Below are 20,202 nucleotides of genomic sequence, written 5' to 3'. Positions count from 1 at the left end.
AAATAAATAGAAATTACCCTGGATATTCACTATAAGATCTACATGGAAAATCATATGAAGTTGTGAATGTTTCTTAAAGAGCCACCATATCATCCATTTCTCTTGACCAAAGTAAGTTATGAGAGAACGACGTAAAAAAATATTTTGTAAGGGTTTTGTACAGGTTGCATTGATTATAGCTTCAATGGGAGCCTGTTGTACGAACGAGTCATTTCTTAACAAGAATTTATTGGACGTATTCTTCACATGATTACATTCTACAATTTTTTTTCGCAAAAGTATTCGTGAACTATCAGGATGATCTATTTTACATAATTTCTCCAAAATTTATATAAGATATATGTCCTAATGAGCACATTCAAAAATCAGAAAAATATCATTGTTTATTCAAGAAAAATTTTAACCGACTTACAAGTCGTTGGAATTTGAAATATTGTAATTTGACATATAAGTAGAAGAGAGATTCCGAAAAATGCGAGAATGAATGTAGGTATTTGTATGACCATTAGAATAAATAATTTGTCATAAGCAAAGAAAATATCTAGCAATGCAAATAGCAAGTAATTATCACTTCCAAAATCATCTGTAGGTGATTGTTGTTTTGCAATAAGCAAAGAGCTTGATTCACTGAGTGTTCTTAGACCAAAATGAACATATCTCGATTAGAACAGGAGATAAAAGAGGCCGAACGTATGAAAACATGAAAAATTTATAGGGAAAAAGTCTCAAACTAGTGGAGGGTGAAAGTTGAGTGATTTTCAATGCTTAATGACAAAATTATGCTTAAATACCTTCGGCCAGATAGAACGGCCGGACGGACTTGTATCAGATTTGTATAAATTTTTTTAATTTATAGATTGAGCCAGACAAATTTTGAAACAGTAGTTGAAACGATACGGAAGCTGCTTTAAAAATTTTACAATCTAACAATAGGTGGCGTTAATGAGTAGTGGCACCACTGTATTTGAACATTGATTGAGTAAATTATTGAAAGTGAAAGTAGAATAAGAAATCACCCGGGAAGGCTTACGTTGGACGATTTTTCACGATTTTAAACAGATGACTGCCTAGGGTGTAAATTTTGAACAAACTTTCCTTCAATTACAAAATATGATACTCAATCGGTTCAATATGAAAATTGCCCATAATAAGTTACATATACGTTTTTAAACTTTCATTTAATTTAGTTGCGAACCTTATCTATAACTTTTGCATAATCTATGAATTGCTAAAAGAATATTGCCATGTAATGGTAATTTTACTCATTACTACCTACAAAATCAAGACGAGTTATTTTGGATTGACAATTAACGTGATGAGTTACACAAGGTATACAAGTTTTCGTTATAGACTTTATAGTGGATGCTAGAGAGTACCTTGGATACTCACCATAAGATCCATCTGGAAAATCAAATGAAGCTGAGAATATTACACAGGAGGTTTCTTAAAGAACCACCAGATCATCCATTTCTCCCGACCAAATTAAGATATGAGAGAACGCCGTTTAAAAATATTTTGTAAATGTCTTCTACAGTTTGCATTAATTATAGTTTCATTAAAAGCTTGTCGTATAAACGATTCACGAGGTGGCATTAATGATTAGTTAGTTACTGCGAAGCTAGTGGTAACTTAGAAACTAAATGAGTAAGTTGTTGAAAGTGAACGCAAAAATAGAAATTTCATAGAAATTAGAAAATAGAACGTTACGTTGGATGATTTTCTATGATTTTATAAAGGCCTTAATCAAAAACAATACGTAAAATCGCTTATGTGATAAATATATTTTCCAGATGAGTGTCTGTTCTCATAAATCACGTGAAAAATATGGATATTTGATAGACAAAATTATCGAATTAGTGTTTCGTTGCCCGAATTTGCCCGATTTATCTCAAAATGACTTTTTCTTGCTCTCAGGGAGCTCTTGAATACTTTCAAAACCATGTTTCCTCGATTTCAAAATTGGTTTAAGCGTATGTAAAAATGTATAGACTTAACGTCTATACGAGTACACTTTACTGGAACCACCTTAAAAACTCTTTATTACCGTTCCTATAGGAAAAAAGTGGTTAGAACTTATACGAAGACATCCAGAGATATTATTGACTACAGCTTTTGCATCACTTTGATGTGAGAATAAATAATTATATTTATGTTTCTAACTTTATAATGAATATTGTTGAGATAATGAAATGAAAACTTAATTTAAATAGGAAATAGTATCCACCAGGAAACCTGGCACTATAATTACTCCAGCATTGTAAACTGGATCTATACGTTTTCCATTGTAAATAATTTTAATTGACAATGAAAATACACGAAATAAAACTACGCTTAGGTAAAAATCTATAAATTTGTTTGTGAATCACAAGAAAATAATGTTACTGATTCATTGATAGCCAAAACAACAACAAAATTATTGTTTATGACAAATAATGAGATAAAAAATGTTTGTTTCAGAAATTGTTGAGAGTTTTAGCGATATTGTTGGAGTCGTTACACTTGATGGATGGCTGTAATTGTTGTTTGAAGTGAAACCCATCTCTAAAAAGTATACTGCCAGTCGAGGAAAGATTTGAAATAATGGTTCTTGCGTAGTTTTGCAGTATTACCGCAGAGACTTAGTAACAACATTTAATAACTTCTGAGCTTTCCAGAAATAAGCTTGTCGAGCGAAATTGTAAACAGAAAATTGTAAAAACGTATATTGCGTCTTTTTGTATAACGTTCGTTCCAATTAATTTATACAAATTGAAATTTAATTTGTTACTTGAAGAGTACTTGTTATATTGTAGGGACGAAGAATCAGTGCAATTTCTACATTAATGATTTTTTGTTGAGACAATTGCAGAAAATTAAACTTTTTTCTCAATTAATGAATAATACTTGAAAACAATTTATTGAGTGATATTAAACTTTGTATATCAATTTGCTATAAAGATCTTCTTTAGATACCACTGACTTTTATTTCAAACGTGGCCGTAGGAGCTTCTTGGTCCACGACGAGCATTCGGGACGCCAAAAAACTGAATGACCGTGGGATTAAGATTGGAGAAATAAAAGAAGCTATTGACTTCTCGAAAGAGCTGACTGACTGAAGAATTATGCATTTTTCAGGTCTTTATATGGTTTAAGCAAACTGAATTGGATTTTCAGCGTGACTGAAAATGAATCAAACCTATATCCACCATCTTGAAATGAGAAAACAGTCAAGACAGTGGATCGCAAAAGGTGAGCCTGCATCGTAACGGCAAAGACGTTCCCATTGACCGAAAAAGTGATTGCTACCGTTTTTTGTAAGTAAAATATTTTTATATCAGAACATCGCACCTTCTTACACTTCCGTGATCGTCATGGCTGAAATCCACAGATTGCACTTCGAATTGGACCAACAACCTTATAGACCCAATCTGAGGGCCAGATTAGATCAATACCCAACTAATACCAATACCTCCCTTTTGTATGGTTCTTAATCAGGCAGGAGAAATGTTTTTATTAGATGAGAACGTACAAGCCTATATTGAAGCAAAAGATTAAGTGTATAGACTTAAAAGAAGACTATGTCCATAATGTTGATTTTGAAGGTATGTCAAATGAGCCAAAGTGCTTTTTCCAAAATGAGTTAGATGATCTTGTAGGAGATATGAATTTTTCTAAACAAGCTTCAGAATTGTTAGCATCAAGAGTGAAAGAAAAAAATTTGCTTGCCTTAGAATTTCAAATAAGTTTGTATCGTCAAAGAAGTAAAGAATTACAACGTTTTCTCCTGAAGAAAAGGATATCACCTCTTGTCCAGATATCAAAAAAATGTATTACATAATGGAAATGAATACGCTGGGGTACCTATTGATCACAGTACAAATTTAAAGAAGAATATTATTTCGCTAGTCTTTAACAAAATACAATACAATGAACATAAGTGGCAAATTAGTGTGAATTTGAAAATGGTGAGCATTTTTCTCGGTCAACAAAATAGTTAATCCAAGTTCTTGTTTCATATGTCTTTGGGACAGTAGAGTTAAATAGAACCATTGGGAGGGGGAGGGGCCAAGAAACTGGCCCTTGAGAGAAAATATGGAGCTTCGGAAGACAAATATATTTCAGAATTTATTGGTAGCTTGTGACAAAATGATCCTTTATTCATCATGAAAGTTTGTTAAATCATTAGATAAAGACGAGAGCTTCTTTTCTTACATTTGCCAAGAAATTCCTCAACTAGCATTGAAACAAATTTTAGACGGTATTTTTGATGGCCCCCAATTTAGATAACTTACAAAAGATACTCAATTTAGAAATTCTAAGCTAGAGTTAAAGGCTTGAACAGCTTTCGTATTTGTGATGAGGAATTTTCACGGAAAATGAAATTCTGAAAATTAAAAAGAATAAATTTTATCATACAAATCTTGCAATATCCGGAAGTATTTGTTTGGCAGCCCTCAATAGTGAATGTTTTCAGTGAATTTATTTGAAAAGCCTTTGCCCAACCAATATAACACCTGAACTAGGTTCTACTTTGAGTGAGACTGCTTCTTTGTTATTAACAATAAAATATTGGGTAGCATATAATAAAAGTCCCGAGCTAGTAGAAATGGTAATTATTCCAAAAAGAGTGGTACATTACATCGCATATCGAAAATTTGGACATGAGGAAACTGTGCGCAAGATGAGTGCCGCTTTCGCTGACAATGGAAAGATAACAGTATTGAGAGGATGTTTGGCAATATTCCAACGACATAAATCTGATTTCTTGCGCCGTTTCATAACCATGGATGAAAGGTCCATCACTTCACAGCCGAAACAGAAAAACAATCAAAGCAATGGACTGAAAAAGGAGAACCGGCTCCAAAGAAGGCAGAGACCGTTCCATCTACAGACAATTCATGGTGTCGGTTATTTGGGATGCGCGTAGGATAATTTGTATGGAATATTTTGAAAAAGGAAAAAACAGCGAGTATTATGCACACTTATTGTAACGTTTAAGTGAAGAAATCAAGCAAATTGCCACATTTGGCTTGGAAGAAAACGTTGTTTTATTAAAACAATACACGAGCTCAAATATCCGTTGTGGCGATGGCAAAATTAATGAATTAAAGCTTAAATTGCTACTTTATGTACACTATTCGCTAGATTTAGTCCCATCGGATTATTTTCTGTTCCCAGACTTGAAAAAATGGTTCGGCGGACAATGATTTTTCAACTATGTAGTGGTGATGCCGAGGGTTAATGGCTATTTGGACGTGCTTGACGATTTCTATTATAACAAATATTATAAAAATTTTCTGTGTTCCGTTTGTTGGACCAGGTACTTCTGGGACCATCTTACAGAAGTGAGAACATATGAATGTAAAAATGATCTTGGCAAAATTTAAAATACTTTCACAAATATTGAAATTAGAACATTGACAGAATTTCAAATTCATGTGGTGATATATTAATTCATAAATCTAGTTATCAACATACTATATATTGGTAAACACCGAAATTAGGTCCAAAGCTCATGACTATTTTTATCAGAAGAACTGATTTGAAAGATCAAAAATAAAATTAAACTCACAATTTTGACCTTAACATTAAACAGTTACAAAGAATACCCTGTATAAGCTATTACGTTTAACAGTATTGATTAACTGAAGTAACATGACACGTCAACAAATCTCTAATTACAATTTTTTTAACGTGTAACGTGAATCAACAGAACAGATTATAATTATGTTTCCGATTGTCCATACTATTTATTCACAGGGTTTAGTTTCGTGTCGTATTACCATAAATATTGTCTGAAAGGATGCGACAATAAAACTTTTTAATTTTATTTCGCACAACTTTTTGAGTATTTATCGAATAACTGTGGTCGCATTTGAAAAGGTATTCAGGAAATTCGATTAACTCTAAACTTTCGATGTTTTAGTTTCCGTAACTTCTGTTTTAATCGGAAGGTTTTCCAACGACATTATAACTACACCAATAGGATAAATCTGCATAAAAAAATCAACGAACACATGAGAATTTCCATGCTTTCTATCTCTTATTATATATAGATTTGAAGATGATTATTGAATTAAAAAGTTTGTTCCAGCGTTCCAGTTTTGTACGGCTCCTGAACCAACATGGAATTGTTTGAATCGTTTTAACAGTTACTTTGCCGAATAATGATTTAAAGAGCTTTCTTGTTCACATTGTAGGATAGTGGATGTATATAAATTTTTTGTTATCACAATATATAAAGTTTTCGGTGTGAAGACGTGAGAAAATTTTCTTATTATTCAGTCTGTTATGAAAAAACAATGGCCAAACAACTAGAGCTTCAAAAATTCCATTACCTTCGTATAATTGCAAAAAATAAAATGCGTAAGACATCACACATACGAGGATTGTCCCAGAAGTACCTGTCCCAACATAGTCGACACCAAAATTTTGGAAAAAAATAAATTTATTTTTAAACGTAATCTCTTTCTAGCGTCATACACTTTTCCAAGCGATGGTCGATAAGTTCGATATTCTTTTTATAATAAGAATCGTCAAGCACTTCCAAATAGTCATTAACTACCGACATCACCTCTTTATTGTTGGAAAATCTTCGACCATCGAGCCATTTTGTAACATCTCACCATCAATAGTTTTTCTAATTTCAATATAGTCAATGAAAATTATCTCATTCGCATCTCAAAAAACATAGCTATGGCCTTGTCTGTGGATGGAGCCGTCTTTGCCTTCTTTGGAACCGATTCTCCCTTTTCAGTCCATTGTTTCGATTGTTCTTTTGTTTCGGGTGTGAAGTTATGGACCCATAGTTGTGAAACAGTGTATAAATTCGTTTATTTATGTGAAATATTGCCAAACACTGGATGGAAACATCTTCATGACGCTGTTTTTATTCCATTGTGAGCAAACGCGGCACCCATCTTGCGCACAGGTTTCTCATGTCCAAATATCAGTAGACGATCATTCAGTATCGCTTTGTGGATTTACCTCAACATTTCTTCATTTAAACTCTGCTTCCCAATATTTCACTGTTGATAACGGATGAGCAGTCTCAGCCAGAGTAGAATCTTGTTCAGCTTTGCAAATTCACTAAAAACGTTCACTATTGATAGCTGTCAAACAAATACTAAACAATGTGCCGTCTTCAAACTTGAAACATATGTTGTATAGATTGTGTATTTTCTAATACAGCAACTACCGTCATCTATAGATCTGTCCAGGTACTTCTGGGACCATCTCTGTAAATTTCAAAGAATTTCTAAAAAATGTGAAACGTGGATTTTAGTTATACTATTTCTTTCAGAGGGACGATAGATCTAAATAAAAGACCAACCGTTTCTCCTATTTCAAATTAGTACAAAATAAACGAGGTCAAAGTTGAAGTATAGTTTTTTTGCTGAACGTCACTGTTTAAGCCTATGTAATAAATATAACAAAATAAATAGAAAGCAGGATCTCAAGTTTATAAACAAGAAATAAAGTCTCCATTCACTTTTAAATGTTTCAATTTTAATGTGCTCTCATATAGTTTTTAATAATTTCGAAACAAAGAGAAAAGTACATTCTAATTTCACGTTTCTTAGCGAAAGCGAAAAGGATAGAGCTAAATGAAAGACCATAAATGATTTCTTGAATTTCAAATTTGCTGAAAATATTGAAGGTCAAATTTGAAGATGTAATTTTTTTAATGAACGGCACTTAAAAAAGTAAAAGAGGCAAGCAAACTGTCAAGTTTTTTGTAAATAAATAAATAGAAATCTCATTTACTGTTTAAATCATGATATAAAACATCAAATAGTAAATTAAAATTAAGGTTTTGTTTCTAATTTTGACCCATTCTCAAATAGTTACTAATAACGTATAAACAATGTTAAACGTAGATTCTATTTATACATTATCCTATAAAGAAAGGATGCAATTAAATGGAAGACCATAAACTATTTTTTGAATTTCCCAATTTGTACAAAATATACGAGGTCACAGTGAAAGTTATAAGTTTTTTGATGGGCGCCATTTAAAAAATATTTACCTCCTATGCTTGTGTATTAGAAATGAGTAAAAATAGAAAACTATGTGAAGCATATATTATTATATAATATGCGATTTCAATGTTGTATTTTGAATAACAGAAACTTTTCTAATTTCAACAGGAAATTTCCAATTAACTACAATCAATGTAGGAAGTATATTTTTGTTCTCTGGTTAGGACAAATACTGACAATTTCTACAATTTTCAGTTTCATATTTGTTGAAAATATACAAGGTTAAAGCTGAAGGTGAAATTTTTAAAACAAACATTGTTAAATGTAGTCTGATCACGCCATTTTCTTGTTAGTATGTGTGACGAGGATATCCGGTTTATACACATCCATCCTAACCATATATTAGTGGTAACCAATTCATGTAACTGACAGAACTCTACTGATTTGTGTATCGTTCCCATTCTCCCAGTTTATAATCTACAACATCAGGCCGTTATTACGTATATGGATGGAATGAAGTGGAGTTAGATTATTCAAGAATCTTCACACAATTTAGATGTTCCCCGTAGTTTAATTTTTCGATAGTAAAATGTTTCAACAACGGTCTGTGGCAGTAGCTGAGCATAAAAAGAAAACCAGTCATAAAACAATTTTTATGTATTACATAAAAAATTCTCACGAATCCAAGCATTTTACTACAATTCCTTCGTCACACAGAAACAGACTTTCACTTGATTAAGTTCATAAACCATCTTTTTACATAAGACGACGAAATAAATTCTAAAGAGGGATCATTCTAATGTAATATACGGTGAGGTAACACTTTCTGACTTCTGAAATGACTAAAATATTATGAAAGATGACGAAGAGAAGAAAGCATATGTGGGTAATTCAAGTTTGAGGAAAAGGTTCGCTCTGCCGGGATTTTAAATCTACAGAAAATCCAAAGAATTATATGGAAACGGAAGAAGTGTGAAAAGATATATTTCATTTGATACCACGGCGACACAGACATGTCCTGACAGCAAAATTGCTGTGGTAATTATATTTTAGAAATGAATTCTTATTGAAAATCTTTATTAGAACACGCAATGTGGATTTTTGAGTATATCATTCAGATATTAATGTATGTCCCGGCTTGTGAACAATATCAATGTCTCTCTCATTTATAGTCAAATTAAAAGTGGAGTGAAATTTATATATATTATATTATATATAGAATCAAGAAGAATTGCTCATTGCGTTGGCCAAATCGAGAGGAACTGATATGTCCCGAGGCCATTTGAACCTTACAACATGGTAAAACCTGCTATTCATCCTATGCACATATTTAGATGAATCCACAAAGAGAAGAAATGTTCAACATCGTCCTTATTTATGAATTATTTGATTTATAGTAAGAAAACTGAATAAAAAGCAAATTAGTTATCAACAGATACTGATTTAATTGACGTGTTTTTACAGAGCTAATCGCAACTGCTTAAAATTTCATTCTTGGGTATCGTTAAATCTGAAATATTTGCAATTGAATTGTATTCTTCATGTCATGGAAACAGTCACAATATTCAATGGATTTGTATACACTGCGACCTAAAGGATCTATTGCTGCAATACTGGAGAACCCAGTGTTTGCAGCTGATCTATCAATCCCACTCCTATAAGAATTCCCCCATTCCAGAATGTGGGATGATTGTAGCTGCCTTTACATCAACAAACAATGATGTGCAATACTTTCCAGTTATTGTTACCCCTTTTTGGAAATAGTCCATTGAAACAATCACAATCACATGACTATCCCTAACAAAGGTGGTGATTACCTATCCAACCGATAAAACCGTTTTGTTCTTATTTATGACCAGGGTCAATCTTTGTATTTCACAGTCATAACTGTTTTTCCGTATTTGGATTTGTGGTTGAGCTAGATTTCATCTACAGTTACGAATTGATGCAAAACCCCGACTCATTTTCATTGAACCGTATGGAGTAGGCCTAAGAAATGTCCTTTCGCACGTACAATTCTTCAGTCAGTCCAAGTTTATTCCGATGGTCGTCTTGAGAAAATCTTTTCAACTTGAAAATTCCTAAACTTAAAACAACTAATGTGGTTTTTGTCTTTTTAATTTTACTCTAGTATCCTCTTTCTTATGATATACGATCGTTTATATTGCAGGTTTTCAGCGATTTTCCTGTATACTGGTAAATCGGTTCACCAGCCAAATGGTCTACGATATCCGCCCCCAAATTCCTCGCTTCCTATTGAATAATGAAGAAAGAAACAAAAAATTTGGAAATTTAAGACCAAAATAAATGAAAAAAGTCACCAACAACTGATATAGGAACAACTCCTATATCAGGGACAATTCCAATGAACCTATCTTCATCTCACCCAAAATTACCCAACGAGTTTCTCTCTTTATTGTGATCTTCAGTTAACATCTCGCGTATTCATCTTCTTTTCCGGTGATTTCTTTCTTCTTCATCCAAAAATTACTTTGCTGAAATTTGACACAAGGGTCAAATATCCCCTTCAATGTCCTCGAAAGCTATTGTAACATCGTTTTCTGCAAAAGCAAACTGTGACAAAACTTAACTTTCCCTAAAAAATTAATCGACTATTTCCCGAAGAATTTTCTGAACTGCATCCCGAAAATCGTCGATATAAATATTGTTGTAGTTGTACTGATAGTATCGCAAAGAATTATTTAAAATTTAATATTTTTTTTAAATTGAAAAGCTGTACTTATAGTAAACGTTACGTTCAATGTACACATTAGATGATTAGATTTTCATAGCTGGTATATCTTCAGGCGCGTCAATTTTCTACCTTTCCAGCTCGGAATGTACAAGATTAACGTTCATTTTGTTTCACATATTCTCTCGTATATAACGCGTTTGGGGCATTTTGGAGTAACCCTTTTTCACATATTTTACAACCATATTACTGAAAGCTACCATTGAAATCCAATTCAATTTCGTTTGTAACATAAATGGCTGACCCAACTATACTCACGGAGGTTTATGACTTTACCCTTTAAAGAAAGGATGTATATATGTAGTCAAATTTCTATTTTACACCGATCTGATTCACCTACCTACACTATATGTCGTCTAAAATAGAATAAATACGTTTTAAAAATGGAAATTGTGATAAGAAAATATGATTTTCGTTATTTGTATTACAGTCCTTCGTGGTATCTGTGATAGAACATTCATTGGTTATTCAAAGTTTATTGAGGTACCAAGGCTGTCACAAAATAGCTAAAATTTGTTTATGCAAACTATATAGTGAAATATACAAACGCATTTAACATCCAATGTTCTGGAAATGCCAGAAACAGTGAATGTTCCAAGGCATTTAAAATGTTACAGAAAAAATCGTAGATATCAACTTGAGTAGAATTTCTAAATATGGTGGTATTATAAATCAATTTCAGGAGAACTTTTTCTATTTCGAGTTCTTATTGAATACTGAAGCGGTTTCTCAAGGCATTAAAAGTTATTTTTCTTCCTTGTTTTCTAGGTTCAAAAATAACCAAATCAGGAGTATATTGTGAATAGCTTATATAAATCTTTGTTCTGAGCATACCTAAAATATTACCGTTAACATTCTGACAAAAATTCCTGATGAATTTTTGTCAGAATAATCAAGCAGGTACCTATATTGTTACTGTTGCTATGTGGTAAACAACTGTCACCAATACGTCTCTAGACTTTTAAAAAAAATTACGACCTTTTAAATTTATTTCAGTTGAGGAAAGAGCTGATAGTCGGTCGGAGCCAAATCTGGTGAATAAGGGGGTGTTATAGTAAATCAAAATCACGAATTTTTTGCATTGGAGGGACGTTGTCCTGCAAAAACAAAACACCTTTGGATAGCCTTTTTCCCGTAGAGTGGTCAGTAATGTCGAATAGTAATTTCCAGTTATTATTCTACCCTTATCTAAAAAATCAATCATTATTACTCCATGGCAATCGCAAAAAACTGAAGCAAGAACATTTCCAGCAGATTTTTGGACACGAAACTTCTTAGGTCTTGGAGAACCAGAGTGTCGCAATTCCAACGATTGTTGCTTTGTTTCTGGATCGTACAAATGTACCCACGTCTCATCCATATTGACAATTCAGTTTAAGAAGTCTACATCGTTTTCAAAACGAGAACAGATTGAATGCGATGCTTCTACCCTTGCACGATTTTGGTCAACTTTCAAACATTTGGGGATCCATTTTGCAGCAATTTTTCTCATGTGCAAATTGACGTGAACTATATGATAAACGCTTTCGTATGAAATATTCAGTGCTTCAGTTATCCGTTTTCGCCCAATTCGACGGACTGATAAAATCATGTCATGAACTGCATCGATATTTTTGGGAACTGACACAGAAACTAGCCTTCCCGATTGGTCATCATCTTCAATGAAAAATTCACCTCTTTTGAAGCTTGCAGTCCAATTTTTCACAGTCGCATACAAAGGACATTGATCATCAAGGGTATTAAGCATCGTAAATCTGCTTACTTCTTAACCCATTTAAATACAGGTACTTGATGATGGCTCGCTAATGCAATTATCCGATTTTCACAATTTCAGTGGACATCTTTTGTCTTTTAATTTATTGCGTGACTCTGGTTAGATAAAGTCGGATGGATATTAAGTTCGCCAATGATAAACTGAGAAAAATATCCTCCAATTTAGATTTGAAGGATTTTAACCCTTCAGACGCAGCAGCACACGGGTTGGTGCCAGAAAAAAGTAAGCATCGCTACCTAATTATTTATTTATTTAATTATATAGGACGTGGTGCGAAAAAAAAAGGTGAAGAATACCAGTTTCGAAAGTGTACTCTTAGGATATTTTGGAGAACAAACCAGACAAAAGAAGCCGTCTACTTTGTGAGTAATGTACAGTATGATTCGAACGATGCTACAAATTGAAGAAAAAACTGATATTTCGAAACATAGGAAACTGTTGGCCTTCCTAAAACGGCAAAATGTGGGTTTCAGGCCCAAGAAATCGAACGTATTTTCCAGGAAATTTATAGAGAATTTCTTAAACAAAACTTCAAATGAATTTCTACCGATAAAGGTAATATATTTATAAACTTTTAATTAAAAAAAATCGTGTTTCACCTCATACAAGTGCACAGTTATTATGGTGTTATTTTTCTCATTTTTTTAGGTCGCAAGAATAATAGGCTTGTTAGACGGATGAATTAGTGTTCAGCTTAGAGGAGGAATGGTAAGAAATTCACCAATTGGGCACAATACAATAGCTAATTTTTCCCAAAAATTGCTACTTTTTTGAGTTTAGATGACTCGAAAGGTTTTACAGGCCACGCTTTAAGAAGAACCGCTGCTACATCATTTGCCAACAGCGCAGCGGTGCAAATGTACTCCATTTATACAGACTGGGAGGATGGAAATCTAGTACTGCAAGGGAAGGTTATGTGGATAACTCAATGGAGAATAAAACCAAAACTGCTAATATGCTGACCCAATGTGCCATATCTTCTGAAGCTGTTGCAAATAGTTCACAAACCTTAGTCATTCAACAGCAAAATAATTTGTCGACCAAAGAGATAATTTCTGGAGACGCCAGCGCTAGTACTGGCCTAAATATTTCTACAAACGCTCATAAAAATTCAAATTTAACCATTAATTTCAATAGTAGTAGTTTTTTAAATTTGAGTCAATTTATGGTTTTTATTGTTAAATAGGTATAATAATATTTGTCATTAATATTTTTAAATGTAAAAAATATTCATCTAGAATAAATGAGAAAAATTTTAACGATCACAATATTTTGGAGGGCGGTAAATGAGGGCGGGAAATGTGGGCGGTAAGTAGAGGTATGTAGTATGACACCTTCTAACCTTCAATGACGTTAGTGATGACAGCATTGTATATATGGTTGTAAATAAAACATTAATTGTATTCCAGTTTCACAATGTTATGGTTATTGTGTTCAGCAATGTGAAGATTACACTTGAAATATTAGTCGGGTACAGTGTTACTAATATCAAAATTATCGATAGAAAATCACGTGCTGTATGTTTTAATACATTAATCAGTGTTATATATCAGTAGTTTTATACTACAATTTTTCCACTAGAGCAAACCAAGTTAGCCTTAGACCAGTTCCATGCATAAACAAAATATTGCGTTACCATAGCAAAGTTAAAATCAGCGTAAAGTTTGACGTCAAAAAAGTAAACCAAATTTAAGTAATAAATTAAAAGAAATAAGATGTCCACCGAAATTCTATATCTTGTCTTAGTTTTAAAGAAGGTTCACAGTTAAAAAAAACTATTATCAGGTGGTCTTGCATCGTTCGTTGACCGTTAACGATTGTTTTGACCGATTTTGAGCTTGATTATGTTGGAGAGGTATCTTGGTGAGCTGCAATGTAGTAGAAGTAACTGATTAATAATTTGAAAGGAATAACGAAACTACTCTAAAAACGTGACTCTTCCCGCATTGTCCACTGACCATTCATCTAACAAGATACTCGTATATTGAATTTATATGTACAGGTTGAGAATTGAATCAGATGTGGAGGATGGCAGAAAAGGGAATTATAAATAGATACAAGTCCTTTCTAGCAGTGCATGATACTATTAAAACTAGGCTTAAGCATTTAAAAAAAAATAAAGATGATTGGTATGACTCGACACGAAAAATTGAAGATATATAACGAATTAAATCTTTTAAAAATGCGAAAAGCTATCACAGCTTAAAAATAAATGAACAGAAAATCAAATTTGCTATCAGACATATATGCGTTCAGTTTACCTTCATTCTCTAAAGACGCGCATCAGATAATGTACTTCTGAGTGTTGGTGTAGTTGTGGTGTAAACAGTGTGTTCCGTATGAATATCACCAACGGTTCAAAAAATTACAGCTTAAGGGGAACAAGTGCATACAAAATGTTTTTGAATTCCTTATGTACTTCTTCAATACTCATATTTTATCAATTATTCATATTTACATATAAAATTTATTGTTAAGAAGTTTGAGCGTTTGTTTCCACCTTCCAATGTCCAATGCATCTTGGTCCTTTCCACAAAACCTCCTATTCGATGTTAAAAAGTACTAAACTGTCATTCCGAATGCTATAGACTAGAAAAAGTCACGATTTCACCCCCGAGAAACTGAAATATTCTTAAAAAAAACAGATCATCTATTCATTCCGACCAAAGTAACGAAATTGGTATAGATTGCAAATTGTTATATTTCTCAAATTGGGATATCCTGAATTAGACACAAAAATTCATATATCGTGATTTTTTGATATCCATTCTATTACTCTCTCATCGAATAATACGAGATGTGGCCAATAAATAACGAAACGGGTGATATGAGATATTTATTCTGATATTATGTAAATTAATTTATATAATATATACCCTCCCTCTATTCCGAATATTCCATTGTTCGAAATAGTACAGGAAGACTTTTTGTATCAGTTCCTGCAGGACGCGCGCCACTTCTTTCACAGCTTCAACAGACACAAATATTGTTCCTTCTAATGTAGATTTTACCTTAGGAAAGAGGTACAGTGTAAGTTCCGGCGAATAAGTTAAAAGTGGTCTAGCACTAAGATATTGTACTTGGTTAGAAACCTCTTGACGGACAGTGTGGAGTGAGACACTAATTCGAAAACACTTTTGGTGTGTTAAAAGTCTTCGTAGACATTCTTTGTCAATTCTTCCACATTCAGCAATCGCACGAATACTTAGACACCGGTTAGATCGAACAAGATTGCCAACTTTTTCGATATTCTCATCCGTTCTGGACAAGGAATCGCGATTCGAATGTGAATCATCTTCTCAGCCATCTTGAAAAGGCTCAATCTATGCAAAAACACGTAGACGGGACAAAAATTTATTACCATACACTTGTTTCAATAAATATAAGTTAAAGCTGCAGTTTTTCTAGGTTTCATGTGAGTTTTCACATCAATCCGCTGCTCTATTTTCACGTAGATCATTTTTACGGTAAAAAATACCCCCTATATAACCGAAGGTAACTACTACGTTGGTCTATAGACAAAGTAGACTTCCCATTAGAAAGGCTAAACAACTGAGAGTTGTTAATTTTTGGCGCATGCGTACCTTTTGTGTATCAACACTAATCTTCTCAATTAATAGCCACACCTCGTATAATTTTGAATCAAGTGACTATTCATAATTAAATAATGAAATATATTCAAGACTCTATCGAAGCTTGATTCTGAATAAAGTGCTGCTCCTAGAGCATTTATCTTCGAAATATCATTTTTATATACTTACCAGCCAAAATAAGAAAGCCGCATCCTAAAACGGTCTTATTGTCACTATTACAGTGACCAATAATCGTGCAAAGAACTCCCAAAATATGAAGAATAACTGCCATGGCGCATAGTACCGTACAGTACCTGAAACAACGATATATTAATAATAGTGCAATTTAAACAAATATTTCTCGTTTTTCACAATTTATTGTTAATTTCGTAATAAACTGTCAGTGTATTAACTAATAAATGTTATTTATAATACCGTATCACTAGAAAGAATATTTATATATTTGAATATTTCTAATTTCCAAAAACCGAATCCAGTATACGACTCCGTAACTTCGAAAAACGAGCCCTGTATATTCACCAGATTCATATACGAAATTCTATTAGCAAGACAAGATTTGAGACAGATTCTCGAAAATGGGTAGCAACGTTTATTGGTTTCGAGACCTCATAGTTTTTGTTGAGGAAGAGCAAAAAACATTCTATATTAGTTGGGTATGGTGCGTTCGTTTCATATATAAACCGTTGGTCATTGAAATTAATCATTTTGGTTTGTTAACTTTTTTTTCTATTTGTTGCATTATAAAAGTTTATCAATCGTTATCGTATCCTTGTGTATTATACTCCTCATTTTCATTTTCTGTTGATTTAATTCAGTGAAATTAACATAAAATTTATGTTTGAAACTAATATAAAGAAGTTTCGGAAGTTACTTTCCACTTTACTCGATAATAAGGATAAGTTTATACCACTGATTTGCATAAAAGTAGGATCTCAACAGAAATGTACGAAGGGAAAACGAAGAGATAGATTCAGGTTTGTATGAAACTTTCAGATGGATAACCTGATAATTACTAATAAAATTTATTATCATAATCCTTCATATTTTCTCTTGAACTTGGTAAAAAGATGTGAATTCGATACCAATGCAGAAACTTTCTAAAAAATTAATTTTTGTATAGAGCTGATGTAAAGTATTCACAACCAATTTTCTCCAGACAAATAGCTAGACATACACGAAAAGCACGAAAAGAATCAGTTCTTTCAAATTTTCTGCTCGTTAATGCGCGTCGACAGTCAAGATCAGTGAACGTTCAGGACTGCGGTATTTACTCTAGATCTGTCCTCTCTACTCTCGAGTTATCGTTCCGTTAGTGCAGTAATTCGCAAAATGGTCCAGGTGCACCCCAATGGTCCACGGAAAGCTCTATAATGGGAGTGTACTTGTATTTCCATTGTCAGATCTGATTTTTTGTCGAGCTGGTAATATGGTGTAAATGTATCAACTGAAACTAGTAATTAGTATTTTGAATGTGGTTTACGCAGATTAAAAGTTTGGGTAATTCTACGTTAGTAAGTAAGTACGAAGTTTGTGATGTGTTTGTTTAGGTACCTAGTCGTTTTTATTCAGTACGTGATTGAACTGTCCAAAACCTTCTATGTGGAAAATAAAGAATAGAGGTTGTTAGCTCCAAGCTTTTGAAATCGTGCTGTGCATGACACATTCGCATTATATCGAATTGAAAATTCACTTTTTGTTACACAGATTTATATTCTTTATTTGGTTTATCGTAAATTGGTTTGTACTTGGATACACATTGAGAAGAAATTCATCGTTTATTTTTGTAATCACATTAAATCACAAGACGGTCCGATTAAACTTAACCTCAAAAATTAAACAACTGGTGCAAAAGCGCATGTGCAAGCATTGTTGGCAAAGTCGTTGGCAAAGTTCATTAGAAATGGGTCAATTTCAACTCGAAGTGCGTGCCAATTTGCACTTGACCGCAAATCACATTAGAAATAAAAAGCTAATGTTACAAGCGAACATTGACAGTATAAACTATTGGAGAAGTGAATATTTCAATATGTAAATGTGAAGGAAGTGAAACAAAGTTTGAAATTTCAAGAAATGCGGTTAGGAATTGATTCCTTCCTTGTGCCAAGTTTTTCACTCGTAAATTTCTTTTCATTCATTCCAAATATCTCTACCACGCACCAACCCAGTGGTACCACTCTCTTCTTCTTCTCAATTTTCAAGATTTTCACACCACTGTCGTTTCGATCTGTTCTTCCGTCCGTCAGGATTTTAAACAATTATAAAATATTTGATCGGCCGTCCAGATCTCTCGATACTGACGGGTTTTACCATTAACCAACGGATTCGTCATCACACATCAGATCTGGCAGTCCGCAAAGATGGGTGTCAAGACTTATGAATTTTGCACGTGTCTCCTGCATCGGTATAAAAAGGAAGAAGAAAATTAATTGCATCGAATATTTATCACAGACGAGACTTGGATAGACCACTATATTCCTGAAAGGGTAAACGCGCGTCTATGGAGTGGAGGTAGATAGCGAAGGCTACACCGTAAGCAAGGGAGGTGTTGCGTTTTGTTGTGAAACCCATCTACAGATTGAAACAACCCCATATTCAAATCCGTAGTGCGATAATGTTGCAAGACAACGCCAGACCTCTAACAGCTCGGCTTGTGATGGAAATATTGAAACAAATGGGTTGAGAAACACTGGAACACCCTCCTTATAGCCCCGATTTATCGCCATGCGATTATTATTTATTTGGTCCATTGAATTAGGCACTTGGCGGGTTACTAGTCCAAAGCGGGATAGAGTGCTCCGTGAGCGAATGGTTAAGTGATAAGTGGAGAAATTAGTTGGGTCTAATGTGAGTGTTTAAATAAATTAAATAAGTGGAAGATATTGTGTATTAATTTATCCCACCGCTCAAAAGTAAAAAGCTCAAAAAAAATAAATTAGGAGATGGAAAAAACATAACATTAATAATAAAGTTTTTTTATAGCAAAATTGCGGTTTATATTTCAGCCACCCTCGTGAATCTTATTATTATTTCCATTTCAAATCAAGGATACATTTATTTCCGTAGGTACTAAAGACGCATCCAAACCACCTCTAAGAAAAAGATTTAATATAAACAATGTAATCGTGAATCACATTGCCTTTTCGAACATTAATTCCACTTATTCCAGATAGCTGATTTTCGGAAGTAAAAATCGAGAAGTGAAACTTATATTCCGAGGACAAAGTAATCATTGAAGGATAGTGCTCTGGTTGGAAAAGAGCCACAAAACTTCCAAAAACGAGGATGTTACAAAGAATCGCCAGAACATCGGGTTTCATTTGTATTCAATTGAAAAATGGTTAACAAACACATTTTTAAAAATAATAACCTCTGTATATATTGCCGTCACTAATACTGGACTCAATATTTTTTTCCTCCTCAGCATTTCTTGTTAATAGATAATAAAAGTTGTGAGTTTGGAAAAAGTTGTTCGCTGAAGCAAAATAATAGAGCTGCTACTAATTTACGATACTATTAAAACTCTTACAATAATAAAATCAGTATTAAGGACCATAAAATATTCTAGGAGAACTCTATAAAAAAAAACCCATTAAGGGAAGCTCGCTATCTCAAAGATAAAAACATAAAGAGAATATTTTTCAATATTGAATAAAATATAAGATTTTTGTTCGTATTCTTCTTTATTCAAAATTCTTTCATTAGCTTGAGTACTTAAGATTCTTTCTAATTAATCCCCTTGAAAATTTGATTTCTACGTTGAATATATTTATAAACAGAACTGTGTTTTGATAAACTATATAAATTCTTTCCATGAATTTAAGAGGCTTTACTGAATGTCCATTTTTTAATTATATTTATTTCGAAATGATTCGATTTATATTAAATTTGTATAAAATATAATAAAGACTATTAATTTGGGTAGAAATTTCAAGAATCATGCAACAAAACATATTATAAGATATTTCTCCAAATTCTAACATTGACTATTTTTTTTTTAATTGCTGTAACTAGTCTTCCTGACATGGATATTATTTACAATTGTTGAGTTTTTCATGAACTCTGAACTTTAAGAATGTAAAATGGTTTTTTGTACAAAATTTCGTGAACTATGTGTACATTCAA

The 20,202-nt window shown here is 33.0% G+C and overlaps 1 protein-coding gene across 1 annotated transcript in view; it reads right to left on the bottom strand.

Moving 5' to 3' along the window:
- LOC130442925 (voltage-dependent calcium channel gamma-5 subunit-like) overlaps nucleotides 1-20,202 on the bottom strand; it is a 289,009-nt gene that overhangs the window by 63,073 nt on the left and 205,734 nt on the right. The window contains exon 4 of the mRNA XM_056777334.1: nucleotides 16,249-16,373. Within this exon, the coding sequence (XP_056633312.1) occupies nucleotides 16,249-16,373 (125 nt within the window). The remainder of the gene's footprint in view (nucleotides 1-16,248; nucleotides 16,374-20,202) is intronic.

This window comes from Diorhabda sublineata, chromosome 4 (assembly GCF_026230105.1).
Source record: "Diorhabda sublineata isolate icDioSubl1.1 chromosome 4, icDioSubl1.1, whole genome shotgun sequence".
Taxonomy (NCBI): domain Eukaryota; kingdom Metazoa; phylum Arthropoda; class Insecta; order Coleoptera; family Chrysomelidae; genus Diorhabda; species Diorhabda sublineata.
This window is presented reverse-complemented; position numbering and strand designations above follow the sequence as displayed.